Source organism: Prionailurus viverrinus, chromosome A2 (genome assembly GCF_022837055.1).
Source record: "Prionailurus viverrinus isolate Anna chromosome A2, UM_Priviv_1.0, whole genome shotgun sequence".
Taxonomy (NCBI): Eukaryota; Metazoa; Chordata; class Mammalia; order Carnivora; family Felidae; genus Prionailurus; species Prionailurus viverrinus.
This window is the reverse complement of record NC_062562.1, coordinates 8,032,991-8,045,970: the sequence shown is the minus strand read 5'-3', so window position 1 is coordinate 8,045,970 and position 12,980 is coordinate 8,032,991. Positions and strand designations below refer to the sequence as shown.

Below are 12,980 nucleotides of genomic sequence, written 5' to 3'. Positions count from 1 at the left end.
GTAATTAATGTGTGTTATTTGTAAACCGCCTAGTCTGCGGTGTTTTGTTACAGTGGCCCCAAAAGACGAGGACAACTTGGTAAGCCCACCAGTGAGCTGGCTGCAGGTATGAGCGAGGCTTCTCAATGTGCTTTTTTAAAAAAAGTTTATTTGAGGGGTGCCTGGGTGGCTCAGTCGGTTGAGCGGCCGACTTCGGCTCAGGTCATGATCTCAGTCGTAAGATTGAGCCCCGTGGTGGAGCATGGGGCCTGCTTGGGAATCTCTCTCTCTGCTCCTTCCCGCGTGCGAGCTCTTGATGTCTCTCAAAATAAATAAATAAATCAACTTAAAAAAGAAATGAAAACAACAACAAAAAAATCAAATCAATCAGGGTCCATCCTGTTTAGGTTCCCAAAGTCTGTAGCGGGGCCCAGCGGCACGGCACGCTTCCAACCTGCTTTCTACCCCGAAGTTCAACTCCGTGCTTGGCTTTCTTTAAAGAACTTTAATCACAGGGGCGCCTGGGTGGCTCAGTTCGTTAAGTGTCGGACGTCGGCTCACGTCATGATCTCACAATTCGTGAGTTCGAGCCCCGCGTCGGGGTCTGTGCTGACAGCTCGGAGCCTGGAGCCTGCTTCGGATTCTGTGTCTGCCCCTCCTCTGGCCCTCCCCTGCTCGCGCTCTGTCTCTCTCAAATAAATAAATGTTGAAAAAAATAATTTAAAAAGAAACACAAATAAATTAAAAAAAAAGAAAACTCTAGAAAATTCTAAGATGCTTAAAATTTAACATACTTTAAAAGACCTAATGGTCAAGGGGCGCCTGGGTGGCTCAGTCCGTTAAGCACCCGACTTGGGCTCAGGTCATGATCTTGCAGTCGGTGAGTTCGAGCCCCCGTCGGGCTCTGTGCTGACAGCTCTGAGCCTGGAGCCTCCTTCGGATTCTGTATCTCCCTCCTCCCTCTGCCCCTCCCCCCTTGTGCTCTGTTTCTTTCTCTCAAAAATAAATAAACATTAAGGGCACCTAGGTGGCTCAGTTGGTTAAGCGTCTGACTCTTGACTTTGGCTTGGGTCATGATCTCGCAGTTTTGAGCCCCACGTCAGGTTCTGTGCTAGCAGAGCAGAGCCTGCTTGGGATCCTCTCTCTCTCGGCTGCTCGCTCTCGTGCTCTCTCAAAAAATAAATTAAAAAAAAATAATAATTAACTAAAAAACAAAACCAAAACAAAACATAAAAAGAACTTTAATCACAAAGCGGGGGCGGGGGGGGGGGGGGTGGCGAAGGCACAGAGACGAGAACAGGCCGGCGCCTAGAGAGTGGTGGCTGACTCCAGACCCCGCTCCTGGAAGTACCGGTGGGGCAGGCGGGGGCGGACTCGGGCGCCTTCGCTGAAGTAAGACGTGATCCTCCCAGGTCCCTCCTGATCCCCTGTCAGTGAGTCCTCCCTGTGGGAGAGGCAACACTGACCACTCTGGGGTGACGGGGGGAGCCCTGGCCTCCCTCCCTCCTTCCTCACAGCACCTCCAGGGCACCCACCACATAACGCCTTCTGCCTCCTTCTCCAGGATGCTCTGGGCCGTGCGCCAGCTGAACCGGACAAACTGGGGGAAGCCGAACACGGGCTCCACATGCTTCCTCAGCCAGGCTTTGGTCTTGGGATCTGAAAGACAGGAAGGTGTGGGGCTGGCAGTGCTGATGGGCTCCGACCCCTGACACGATGCCCGAGTTCCTCACGCTGGCATCTCAGGCCTCCCGAGTACCCGAGGCACCTCTGCTGTTTGAGGCCGTTCCTGCCTCGGAACCTTTGCACAGGCAGCACCCAGACTCATCACCTGCCGACAGGTGCTCAAGGCACAAGTTTAGGGAGACTGCCTCTGAGACATGTCTTCGCCCACTCAAGGACAAGAGTCATTAAACCAGCATCTGCAGACCAGGGGGTCAATGCTCATCATCCCCAAGTAACTATGAGCTCCGTGGGGACAGAGAGGTCTTTCTTTGTCTTGTTCATGGCTACATCCCCAGGGCCCAGACCTGCATGGCGCATACAGGAAGGACTCAGTAAGCACCCATCTGCCCATGCTTCCCCAGGCCTCAGAAGGACAAGAGGGTTCCCTGAACCCAGTCACTCGCTCTTTAAATCCACTCACGGCGGGGGGTGGGCACACATTCATCTACCACACAGACAACGCCTCATAACTGCGGGGAAAGAGTAGGTTTACACGGGGGCTATTGGACATCAGCTGACACCCCTCCCCCCTGCCCCCCTTCCCCTTAACAAACAGAGACGCCCGCCAAGGGTGTGAGGCCCTCATGGCGCTCCAGAGAGAAAGCGGGGATGACTCCGGCTCTGCCTCACGCTGGCCATAAGCAAGCGGCCCTCCTGTCTGAGAAGGCCGAAGTGTGCTCCAGCCTGCCTCGTTGGGGCTGTCGCCAATGTCGCCACCTCAAGGCGGCTCCAGGCTGCTCACCATTGGGGTAACCGGACCCATAATCGGCGTCCAGGCCCTGGAGTTTTTCCACAAAGTGCCAATTCTTCACAGCCTGGTCACGGGCCACCTGTGGGGAAGACAAAACATCGGGCCCTCCCTCCCCCGGAGCAGGCACACCTGCCCCCTTGCCCCAGGAGATGCCAGAGGCTGGCTACGGCCAGCAGGCGCCTGACCTTGGCACAGATACTGGCGGCGCTGACCACAGGGTACAGGGCATCCGCTTTGGCCTTGACTGTCACCTCGATGCCGGGAAAGCGCTGCTGCAGCCGCTCTTGGTAGGTGTCTGGTAGCCCCACGGTGTCCACAAACACCTGCCACGGTGACAGAGATGTATTCGTTCAGCAGACATCCGGGGAAACAACCGAGCCGGCCTCGCAGCGTGTGCACTGGATGCTCCCGCTGCCTAGAATAGTCCTCTCAGCTCATCCCCAGGCTGTAGCTTTCCCTGAGGCATCTCAGCTCTAAGTCCGCTCCCGGGGCACCTGGCTAGCTCAGTTGGTACAGCAGGCGCCTCTTGATCTCGAGGTCACGAGTTCGAGCCCCACGTTGGGCGCAGAGAGTATTAAATAAGCAAGTAATTAACAAGTCCCCTCCGAAAGAGGCTGTCCCCGTTCAGGCTGCATTGATTCTACATTTACTGAGCACCTACTATATGCCACGGCTGCACTAGATGCCAAGAACATGGCAGGAAAACACACCAGATAAAAATCTCTTTCTTCGTGGAGTGGACGCCCTGGCGAGGTCCACAGACAAGAAACAGGATAAACAGGGGCGCCTGGGTAGCTCAGGATTTCAGCTTGGGTCATGATTTTGCAGTTCGTGAGTTCGAGCCCCACAATGGGCTCTCAGTTGACAATGCAGAGCCTCCTTGGGATTCTCTTTCTCCCTTTCTCTCTGCCCCTCCCCCCTGCTCACATTCGTTCGTTTACTCTCTCTCTTTCTCAAAATACATAAATAAAGTGGAAAAAAAAAACCAAACAGGAGGGGTGCCTGATTGGCTCAGTCACTAAATGAACATTCGACTTCAGCTCAGATCATGATCTTGAGGTTCGTGGGTTTGAGCCCCATGTCAGCCTCTGTAATGACATCACGGAGCCTGGAGCCTGCTTGTGATTCTATGTCTCCGTGTCTCTCTGCCCCTCCCCCACTCACACTGTCTCTTCCAAAACTGGATAAACATTAAAAAAAATTTTTTTTTTTTTAAATTTTTTTTAACGTTTATTTATTTTTGAGACAGAGAGAGACAGAGCATGAATGGGGGAGGGGCAGAGAGAGAGGGAGACACAGAATGGGAAGCAGGCTCCAGGCTCCGGGCCGTCAGCCCAGAGCCCGACGCGGGGCTCGAACTCATGGACCGCGAGATCGTGACCTGAGCTGAAGTCGGACGCTTAACCGACTGAGCCACCCAGGCGCCCTGGAAAAAAAAAAAAATTTTTTTTTAAACAGGATAAATAATAAAGGATAGAAGAGAGTTGGGAGGGATTTTCATTTTATTTTTTATTATTTTATTTTTTTAAACATTTATTCATTTTTGAGAGACAGAGCATGAGCAGGGGAGAGGCAGAGAGAGAGGGAGAATCCCAAGCAGGCTCCAGGCCCTCAGCTGTCAGCACAGAGCTCGATGAGGGGCTGGAACTCACGAACCGTGAGATCATGACGTGAGCCAGAGTTGGACGCTTAACTGGCTGAGCCACCCAGGTGCCCCTATTATTGTCTTTTTTTTTCAAGTAAGCTCTACGTCCAAAGCGGGGCTTCAATTCACAACCCAGAGATCAAGAGTCACGTGCTCTGATTGAGCTAGCCAGGAGCCTGGGAACGGGTTATCATTTTAAACAGTGGTAGAAGAGATTTGGGGAAGGTCACTCTGAGGCGGTGACATTTAAATAAAGGCCTGAAGGAGATAAGGGAATGACCATGTGGAGATTCCAGAAAGAGGATTCTAGGCAGAAGGAACAGCTGGTGCAAAGGCCCTGAGGTGAGACCATGCTGAGTATGCTAGACAGCAGCAGGGAGGCCTCAAGGCTGGAGTGGAGAGATGGGGTCAGTGATCTCCATAGCTGCTATTCTCAGAAATCACCTTTATTATTTGCTTACCAGCTGACCATCTGTGTCCCCTGACTTGGCCATGAACCGCGGAATGCAGGGCCCTTGTCTATCTGTTCCAGTACTGCACTGTCAGCTCCACATGCCAGTCCTGGACCTCAGCCACCTCTGCAGCAAGGTCTCCCTTGTCACATTCCCTATCTCAAGTGTATTTGCCCTTGTCATTATCTCAAAACAGCCTGGTTTTTTTTTTTTTTTTTTTTTGCCTCAGAGTATTGGATACAACGCCAACTTAGATTTCCCTCTGGTAATTTAAACTCATTTTCTTCCTCTTGACACTGAGCTTCCCAGGTTTAATTTCTACCGGGATCAAAAAATTAAATGTTGAGATTTACATTTCAAAAGAGGACTATTTGCTGCACTAAGAGCAGATTGTAAAGGATAGGCCTCAAAGTGGGAGGAGGACAGGGGCAGGAATCCAGGAGAGGAGGGGCCCTGGGCTAGGACTGAGGCTGTAGGCAGGTGGACAGATACAGATTTGCTCTGGACTCCCAGCCTTCAGAATAAAGAGATACATTAAATGGGGGTGGGGCTGGGGGCTCCTCCACGGTACTGGGTGAGGACACACGTAGGGTAGGAAAAGCAGTAGGAAGTCAAAGGCAGCAACGAATATTCCTGAGGTCATCCAGATATGTCTGACCCTGAATCATCCACTACACTTGTATACCCCCATTTTATCCTGAGGTATTCAAATGTGGGCAACCCAACAGCTCACCTGGGCAACTTTCACACCCTGGTCCAATGCAAACTGTACCAGCCCAGTGGCTGTATCATGGGAGAGGGAATTCAGGTTGTACTTGACCCTGCAGTGGGAGACAGAGCCCAGTCAACCTCAACCTCAATCCAGCTACCAATCCCTTCCAGCCCACCCTGGCCCCTCCCGGATGCCCCTCACCGCCCAAGCATGCTGGTAGAGATGAGGTTTGGAGACAGCACGTCCAATGCCCAGCCCACAAAGTCCCCGTCCTCCTGCATTTTCACAAAGAGCCTGTCTCGCTCGCTCTCCGATAGGGTCTTTGAGTCTGGGAGGAGGATTGGGAGAGAAGGGAAGTGACTGGTTCCCCCAGTTCCTGCTCTCTCCTCCAGTTTGCCCCCGCCCCTCCACATGCCCATCAACCCCCTCCCCAGACTCACACCTCGGGCTCACCTGCCACTTTCAGGGCTTCCAGATCTGCCAGACGAGACAGGGGGCAGTAACAGATGGCGTAGACCATGGGGCCTGGGGAAACGGGTGTCCAACCAGTGAGCCGTGAAAACCGTTATCCCTATTCCATCATCACCGCTTTTCCCGGTGCCATCACCACTATTACCCGCCTCCCTGGGTAGGGTCCAATCCCGGCTCCCGTTTTATTGCAACTAGCATTCCCCTCATCACACCCCTCCCCCTGCCCAGCCCTGGGGGCGCACCCAGCACGGGGCCCCGTCCCGCTTCATCGACACCCAGGATGCAGGGCTCCTTGCGGCACACCGCAGGCACGGGCGAGTTCAGGCGACAGCGGCCCGTACTGTCTCTGTCCAGCTCGCTGAGATCCATGCTGCCTGTGCCGCCGCTACAAGCCTCAACAATGAAATCTGTGGGCCCAGGTCTCGGCGCGCGATTTCCGCGGGTCCGGAAGCGGCTCTCGCTCCCGACCAATCGGTGCGCAGGACACGCCCCCGGTGAGCCTGCCGCCGTTAACGTTTGCGCAGTGGCCGCCGAAGCTCCTGCCGTGTGGCCTCTTGGGAATTGTAGTTCCCAAGGCCGACCGCCGAACTCTTCGTTTGGGGAACGGGGTGGGCGGGGTCGCTTTCCAAGCTCCGCCCCTGAATCGCTGAAGCCCCGCCCGTCGGGGCTGGTCGTTGGATGGAGAAATAACGGGGAAATTGATGCGGGTCTCGGAGGATTCCACCCAGTCAGGACCCAGAAGGTCAAATACCACTATACAGCCAGAATAAAACAGTGTCCACATCACTGGGTCCCTGTCTTGCACAGTCTAAGCCTTTTGGACTAGGTATTCCCACTTCCACTGAGCTCAGGCCTCCAGATTTGAGGTCCCCCAACTCCCTCTCTCTCTCCGTACTTCACCCCGACCTTCTCCCCCCACCCCCTGCTTCCTACCCTCTAATTGGGGCTAAGCCTCTCCTCCCCCCCTTCCCCCCAACTGTGATCCCAGATCTCAACAGACTTCTGCTCAGAGTCTGTGCCTGCCAGGCAAGGCCATTCCCCCCAACTCAAGGTTCATGTCCCCCAATTCTCTAATCTCAGCGGGGCTCATGTTCTCGGCCTGGAGGTCCCTGACCTGCAACAGGCTCATACCCCTTCCTCAGGGTCACAGTTCCTCCATCTCCGTTTCCCCCTCCCTGCCCCTCACCATCTATCTTTCTTTCTCCCCGGCTATCAGTGGGGCCCAGGGTTCCTGACTCAGCTCTTCCCTCTCCCGCCATCCTCAATCCTCAACCCTAGGGCCCCGCCTCTCATTCCCACCCCACCACCCCGCCCTTCCTCTCTCCCCGCCCACCCTGGGAACTCTCAATCCCGGACTAGACAGCCCGCCCTGACCCCGCCTCCTCTGCGCCAGTCTCTCACCCGGGTTCAGGGCCTCCAGTCGCAATCGGTCGGTTTGCAGGACACACAGTCACGTTGTCTGCAGGGCCGCACTTGCACCAGATTTTCACGGTCCATGAACACCGGGCCCGGCGCTGTGCCCACCACCTCGCGGCTGCGCTCTTGCTTGCCCAGGTCACAGAAACAGCGCCACTTTCCCCACGGGCCAAGGATCGAGTCCAACACTTCTAGGGATGGAGGGCCAGGTAGGGAGGAACCTACCCCCCTTGCCTTCCTCTAGGAAGGGAGGAGGATAAAGACACTAACAAATGACATCTTCTGTTTGCTGGGCTCTGCCTCTGTGCCAGGCACCCCACCATAGACTATTTCAGTTTCTCTTCCCCCATTGTTCCCGGCTGGGTAAACTGAGACCTTTAGAAAGCAAGTCACTCTTTGAGCTCATACATCTGGTGTGTGGCCCCGAGGGACTGCAAACTGACACTTCCCGCTTATGCCAGCCTGCCCAGTTGGGAGTGTGATACACCATTGGTGCCCACCATCTGAAGCTGACTCCCTCCGGTCTTCACGGAGGTGATACTGGGCCTGTTCAGCAAGTCCTGACCAGGAGGCCTGCCAGGTGGTAAATCAAATGACATAATTGGCATAATGAAGGTACTGACAGCCTGTGGCGATGTGCTAGCTTGTACTACAAAAACCATTATTATGACCACTTTTAAAGCAGCTCCAACCTTCTTTGTGCTTATCGGAGGCTCTTTTACAAGGTCCTTTTACAGACTCCTCCCTGTGCCCCTAGGTAACGGGTCTTATCCCAACTCAGCAGCTCACAGACACTCCTAACACTTCATGCCCACCAAGCCTCTGCCAGACAACCCCAGCCTCGTCCTATCCCCCAACCCCCACCCCCACCCCCCGTCCAGCCTCTTGGTCTTGGCACCTGCTGTTCCCACTCCCTGGCACACTCTTCCCCCTAAATCGTTGCATGTTTTGGCTTTTGCTGGATTCCTGATGCATTGGCTATCTATCTTCTTCGGTGAGGCCTTCTCTGACTTCAGAAGTTTACCGGTTCCCTTCTTTCCCTATCTCCACTCTTCCCAGCATTTATCCGTGAGTTTATGGATGTGTCTGCTTCGGTATTTATTGCCTACCCACGTCCCCTCTCCCTCTGTAAGCTGCTTTTAAGTCACTCTCTATTTCCGTCTACAGATAGGAAAAACTGAGCCTCAGAGAAAAGTAACCTGCCCAAGAGGGCCGCGCCAGGGCGCAGCTGGGGAGAGATTTGAAGTCCCTGGAGGGGGATCTGTTTGCAGCCAGCTGGCGAAGTGGGACAAAGGGGCTTCTGCGATTACCTTTCTCCTGATGCTGCTGCCGCAGCTGCTCCCAGGTGTCGCCTTCGTCCTGCTCGCCGAAATAATGGTACTCGGGGGAGAACTGGGCAGGGGTCGCCAGCAGCAGGAGCATCAGAGGCGGCAGCAGTAACTCCGCCGGGCTCCCGGCCATGCCGGACTCCAACCGACCCGGGCGCGCTCCAAGGAGGAGCTCCTCGCGGGCTGTTTAGTGCCCGCACTACCCCCGCCGGCGGTGGCAGTGGTCGGGGCCGGAGGCTCTGAGACTCGTCCGGCTGCCTGCAGGCTGGTGGACCCGGCCGTCTTCTCTCCCCCTCCCCTGCGGTTGCAGTGGACCCGACCGCTCCACTCGTCCGCCCACCACTCCCCCGCCCTGTGCGTCATGGTTCGGGCCGCGCATAAAAGGCACAGAGGCCGAGTGCACTAGGTACTGAGAACGCGTGTTCGCGCGTCTGCGGTCCGTGCGTCCCGCTCGTACCCACGCAGGTATGGACCCCTGGAGGGCACGGGGCTCTGGGGAGCCCCCTTGGAGCAGCTCCGGCCGGGCCCAGGCCTCAGCGCTGCCGCCTTTGTTTTCCTCCCGCCGTAGTGGGTGCCTTTGTCCTTGCAGGGGAAACCGAGGCCTTGGCCTTGCAGTACAGGCCGCGTCGCCGAGCTCCCCGCCACCTTCTCGCGGGTCTCCTCCTGGAGCGGTGGGCTTGCGCTAGGGCGCTCAGGCCGACACGCTAATGGAGGGGGCCCGGCGGCTGCGGCCCGGCCGCTAGTGCTGGTCAGGGGGGCGGGTCTCCCGCAGTCTCCAGGCCGCGCAGACCCGGCACCGGGGAGGGTGTGGGGGCAGTGCCTCTGCGGCCTCTGCCTCTCGGACTCAGTAACTGGGCCCAGCGCGCAGCGTGACCTTGGGAAGGGAGGACAAAGGGTCTCCCTGGGCGCACTGACCGGACTGGGGGTGGGGGTGGGGGTCTCAGCTTTCAGTCATGACCTCTGGCAAAGCGCACGTCGGAAAGCCCGCCCCGGACTTCCACGCCACCGCCGTGGTGGATGGCGCCTTCAAGGAGGTGAAGCTTTCCGATTACACAGGTGAGGGCGGCCGAGAGTGGGCCCAGGTCGGGGTGGGGCCCAGACCTTAGAGGCCTAATGCCTTGGCTATCTCCTCTCCCTCCCCCAGGGAAATACTTGGTCCTCTTTTTCTACCCGCTGGACTTCACCTTTGTCTGCCCCACGGAGATCATCGCTTTCAGCGAGCGTGCTGAGGACTTCCGCAAGCTGGGCTGTGAGGTGCTGGGGGTCTCTGTCGACTCTCAGTTCACCCACCTGGCTTGGTATGAGCGGGCACCAGCAGGGAGGGAGGATGCATCTAAGTTTCCATCCTCCGTAGGATCCCAGCTGTGTGTTCTAGTGGCTGTTACTCAACATCTGTCCCTCCCTTTCCCCACCTTGAAAATAATAGAATTGATGACGCCCAAGTCCTTAATGATGATGGCAGTAATTAGCATTTGAAACCTAGTTGCTTGGCCCAGACAGTTGGAGATGCTTTATCTCACTTAGATACAGCCTCCCTTCCGGTAGTTATTTCAAACAGGTGGAAACTCCAGTTCTAGAGAGGGAAGGGCTGCGGCCCAGCCCAGAGAGCTAGAGCGAGGATGGGGACTCTAAGGCAGGCCTTCTGCCCGAAGATGGGGGGGCGGGGGGGATCATCCGCACATGTGAACACACTTTGCTGGAGCCTTGGCTTAGTCTTCCCAGATGTGGGAGACAGCCCCTGCCTCCTCTTGAGGGTGGGGTGGGTGGGGATCCTAGAGCCTTGCTCTAAAGCCCCTTATCGCTCGGTTCCAGCACCACCTCTCCAGCCTTTATCACACTCAGACCCACAGGGGGACGACCCTGCTGTGCCAGGCGATCTTGAGGTCCCAGCCCTGTCCCCTCTACCCCTAGGATCAACACTCCCAGGAAGGAAGGGGGCTTGGGTCCCCTGAACATCCCCCTGCTGGCTGATGTAACCAGAAGTTTGTCTGAAGATTATGGAGTCCTGAAGGAAGATGAGGGCATTGCCTACAGGTAGCGTTTGGGCCTCAGGGAGCCCCAGTCCTCAGGGTGAGGGCACTGCCCCCAGCTCTGTGGCCAGTAAGGAGCTGATACTCCCTCCCCGGCCCCGGCAATGGGAGCTTCCAGCTCTTTACCATGAACCCTGGTATCTTCAGGGGCCTCTTTATCATCGATGGCAAGGGTGTCCTTCGCCAGATCACTGTCAATGATTTGCCTGTGGGGCGCTCGGTGGACGAAGCTCTGAGGCTGGTCCAGGCCTTCCAGTACACGGACGAGCATGGCGAAGGTGAGCACACACATCCACCTGGGTTCAGACGTGGGTCCATACTCAGCCCTCGTGCAGGCATTTACTGCCTGCTCTGTCACTTGTGTGGGACGGATGTGAGGGCCCCAACGAGCTCAGGGTCTTGTCTGCCGGAAGTTTGTAGTCTGGAGGGGGAGATACCCCAATATGAAGGCGAGGGGCTGGGAAGCCACAGATCTACAGAAGGTATTTGAAGAGATGCGTGTGCCAAGGCGGAGTTTAAAGAATAGTTGGGCCAGAGTATCTTCTTACGTGGAGGACGTGGCCTGATCACAGGCCCTCGAAGTCCAGTGGGTCTACAGCTGAGGGAGAAAGCATTAAAGGGGTCAAGAAGAAATAAAAATATCAGCCCGAACATCCTGTAGCTGGACTTGGAGGCCTTGTCTCAACATGCCTTTGGGCCTGTACCACTTAGCTCTGGGCTTTTTCTTTTGCCAGTCAGGCTCTTGCTTTGCCTCTGTTCATCCCCTCATACTGCCCCTATCTTAAAGATATGGCTCTAGTCTCACATGTGCCTCCCTGTGTCTTCCCACAGTCTGTCCCGCTGGCTGGAAGCCAGGCAGCGACACGATTAAACCCAACGTGGACGACAGCAAGGAATACTTCTCCAAACACAACTAGACTGGCAGACAGGTGGAAAGCTTGAGCTGTTGGCCCCCACCTACGCCGCTACCTGGATACCCATGTTGACCCAGGAAAGGCCAGACCTGCCCCTTTAAACTTCGTAGTCCCTGAGCCTGGAGGGCTTGGCCAAGGCCTTCTCATTCTCCCAGCTGGGAGCTGGTGAATGGTGAGTCCCTTCCTGGAGCCCATCTAGCTGGGCACAGGCCTAGAAGTGACCAATAAAGTATTAGGACAGACATTAGTCTGCATCCGTGTGGTCTGTCTCGGTGTCCTTGCTCCTTACCTCCTCCCCTTCTCCCTGACCTGGGAAATTGACGCTGTAGTTACTGATCTCCACCACAAGGTGGGAGCCTTACATCATGCTCACTGCTTCCTCTTTCTCCATGGCCTGAGGGTGGTTTTCAAGGGGGAGCAGTGGGTAGGGAGTGGGGTAGGAGGTTGGGTGGGTTGCTTGTCTCTTGCAGGGAGCAAGTCCCAGGATGCCCTATGTCCTGAAGCCTGGCTGAGCAGGGTAGCACCCACACTTTGCCATCTGCCAGCCAGGGTTCAAATGCCATTGAAGAGCTGTGATATTTTTTTTCCCCTTGGGCCTCTTCGACAGTGAGATGAGAATAAAGACAATGAAGGCACATCACTGTGCACATTACAAGGGATACAGTTTGTGAAGCTCAGGGCCCAGTTAATGGTTCTTCGGACAGGTCCTTGGGACTGGAAGAAGGTGGGGACCCAGTCCTAAGAGCAGAACCAAGAGTGGAAGCTTGAGCTACATGCAGTCTCTGCTGCAAGGTTTGCCCCACTCTGGGTTGGAAGGGCCGCCGACCTGCCCCTGAGGTGGAAGGGTGAGGCTGAGGCTAGGAGGCAGGTGTTAGGAGCAGTGTTCCCAGGGAGTGCAGTTTGATGCTGTGCATGTTCAGGCAAGTGGTTGTGCAGGCTCATTTAATCCACAGACTTATGATTAATAGTACTATTCAGCCTAATAATCCTCCAAGGTCGTTCATCTGGGTCTTGGAATTTTATCTACACTCCCTCCCCAAGGCCCTCCGTGGTCGTCCCCAACCTCATCTCCCTATTCCTGGTTCACTCCAATCCAGGCACACTGGCTTCTTGCTGTGTTTTGTTTTGTTTTGTTTTGTTTTGTTTTGTTTTAATAGGCTGATCTTGTTCTGGCCACAGGAATTTTGCATGTGCTTTTCCCTCTTGCCCAGGATGCTGTTTTTGCCGAGCCTGGATGCAGATCTGAAAAGCTGCATCATTCAAGGTCCACGTTTCCAATCCATTCTCCAAAGCAGCTCACCTCCCCTGCCCCAACACTACCTCTTTGACCTGTTTTTTTTTTTTTTTTTTCTCTTGCTAGCACTTACCATCTCCGAATCATATTTGCTTGTTTATTGTCTGTCTGCCATGATCCAGGCGGTGTCTCCAGGGCTACGTTGTTCAGCATTTTATAAGTGAATTAATGAATTATCTGTTCTGCCTACCTCACCCCTGCGGTTTCTCAGCCTGTGTTTTTCTCTGCCGCTCTGGGGGCTTCCGGCTCCGAAGCCGGCTAGA

General features: G+C 55.4%; 2 protein-coding genes across 4 annotated transcripts; one reads left to right on the top strand and one right to left on the bottom strand.

Annotated features, from left to right (window-relative positions):
• Positions 1 to 1,204: 1,204 nt before the first annotated feature.
• On the bottom strand, positions 1,205 to 8,772 carry LOC125155662 (ribonuclease H2 subunit A). 3 transcript variants are annotated; one of them, XM_047841141.1, is made up of 10 exons: positions 8,462 to 8,715; positions 7,137 to 7,391; positions 5,978 to 6,488; positions 5,718 to 5,789; positions 5,466 to 5,592; positions 5,286 to 5,373; positions 2,641 to 2,778; positions 2,447 to 2,534; positions 1,515 to 1,638; positions 1,205 to 1,423 (listed from the first exon to the last, which is right to left on the bottom strand). In XM_047841141.1, the coding sequence occupies exons 3-10, from the start codon at positions 6,102 to 6,104 to the stop codon at positions 1,288 to 1,290; spliced, it is 900 nt and encodes a 299-aa protein (XP_047697097.1). In that variant the 5' UTR covers positions 6,105 to 6,488; positions 7,137 to 7,391; positions 8,462 to 8,715; the 3' UTR covers positions 1,205 to 1,287. The 3 variants fall into 3 exon arrangements, with proteins under 3 accessions (XP_047697097.1, XP_047697115.1, XP_047697104.1); XM_047841159.1 differs by lacking the exons at positions 1,205 to 1,423; positions 1,515 to 1,638; positions 2,447 to 2,534; ... (2 more) ...; positions 5,466 to 5,592; positions 5,718 to 5,789 and having other exon boundaries at positions 6,105 to 6,402; positions 7,137 to 7,342; positions 8,462 to 8,772; XM_047841148.1 differs by lacking the exons at positions 1,205 to 1,423; positions 1,515 to 1,638; positions 2,447 to 2,534; ... (2 more) ...; positions 5,466 to 5,592; positions 5,718 to 5,789 and having other exon boundaries at positions 6,105 to 6,488; positions 7,137 to 7,342; positions 8,462 to 8,770.
• A 66-nt stretch (positions 8,773 to 8,838) lies between these two features.
• Positions 8,839 to 11,667, top strand: PRDX2 (peroxiredoxin 2). Its single transcript, XM_047841173.1, has 6 exons — positions 8,839 to 8,944; positions 9,424 to 9,535; positions 9,624 to 9,777; positions 10,391 to 10,513; positions 10,657 to 10,787; positions 11,341 to 11,667. Exons 2-6 carry the CDS (start codon positions 9,433 to 9,435, stop codon positions 11,424 to 11,426), a joined length of 597 nt encoding a protein of 198 aa, XP_047697129.1. The 5' UTR covers positions 8,839 to 8,944; positions 9,424 to 9,432; the 3' UTR covers positions 11,427 to 11,667.
• The last annotated feature ends 1,313 nt before the right edge of the window (positions 11,668 to 12,980 follow it).

Coding starts and splice junctions, on each gene's coding strand:
- PRDX2 (XM_047841173.1), top strand. CDS start 9,433: ATGACCTCTGGCAAAGCGCACGTCGGAAAGCCCGCCCCGGACTTCCAC. Junction 9,536..9,623: donor GAAGCTTTCCGATTACACAG/GTGAGGGCGGCC, acceptor TCCCTCCCCCAG/GGAAATACTTGGTCCTCTTT. Junction 10,788..11,340: donor CACGGACGAGCATGGCGAAG/GTGAGCACACAC, acceptor GTCTTCCCACAG/TCTGTCCCGCTGGCTGGAAG.
- LOC125155662 (XM_047841141.1), bottom strand. CDS start 6,104: ATGGATCTCAGCGAGCTGGACAGAGACAGTACGGGCCGCTGTCGCCTG. Junction 5,593..5,717: donor GGAAGCCCTGAAAGTGGCAG/GTGAGCCCGAGG, acceptor TCCTCCTCCCAG/ACTCAAAGACCCTATCGGAG. Junction 1,639..2,446: donor TGGGTCCGGTTACCCCAATG/GTGAGCAGCCTG, acceptor CCTGTCTTTCAG/ATCCCAAGACCAAAGCCTGG.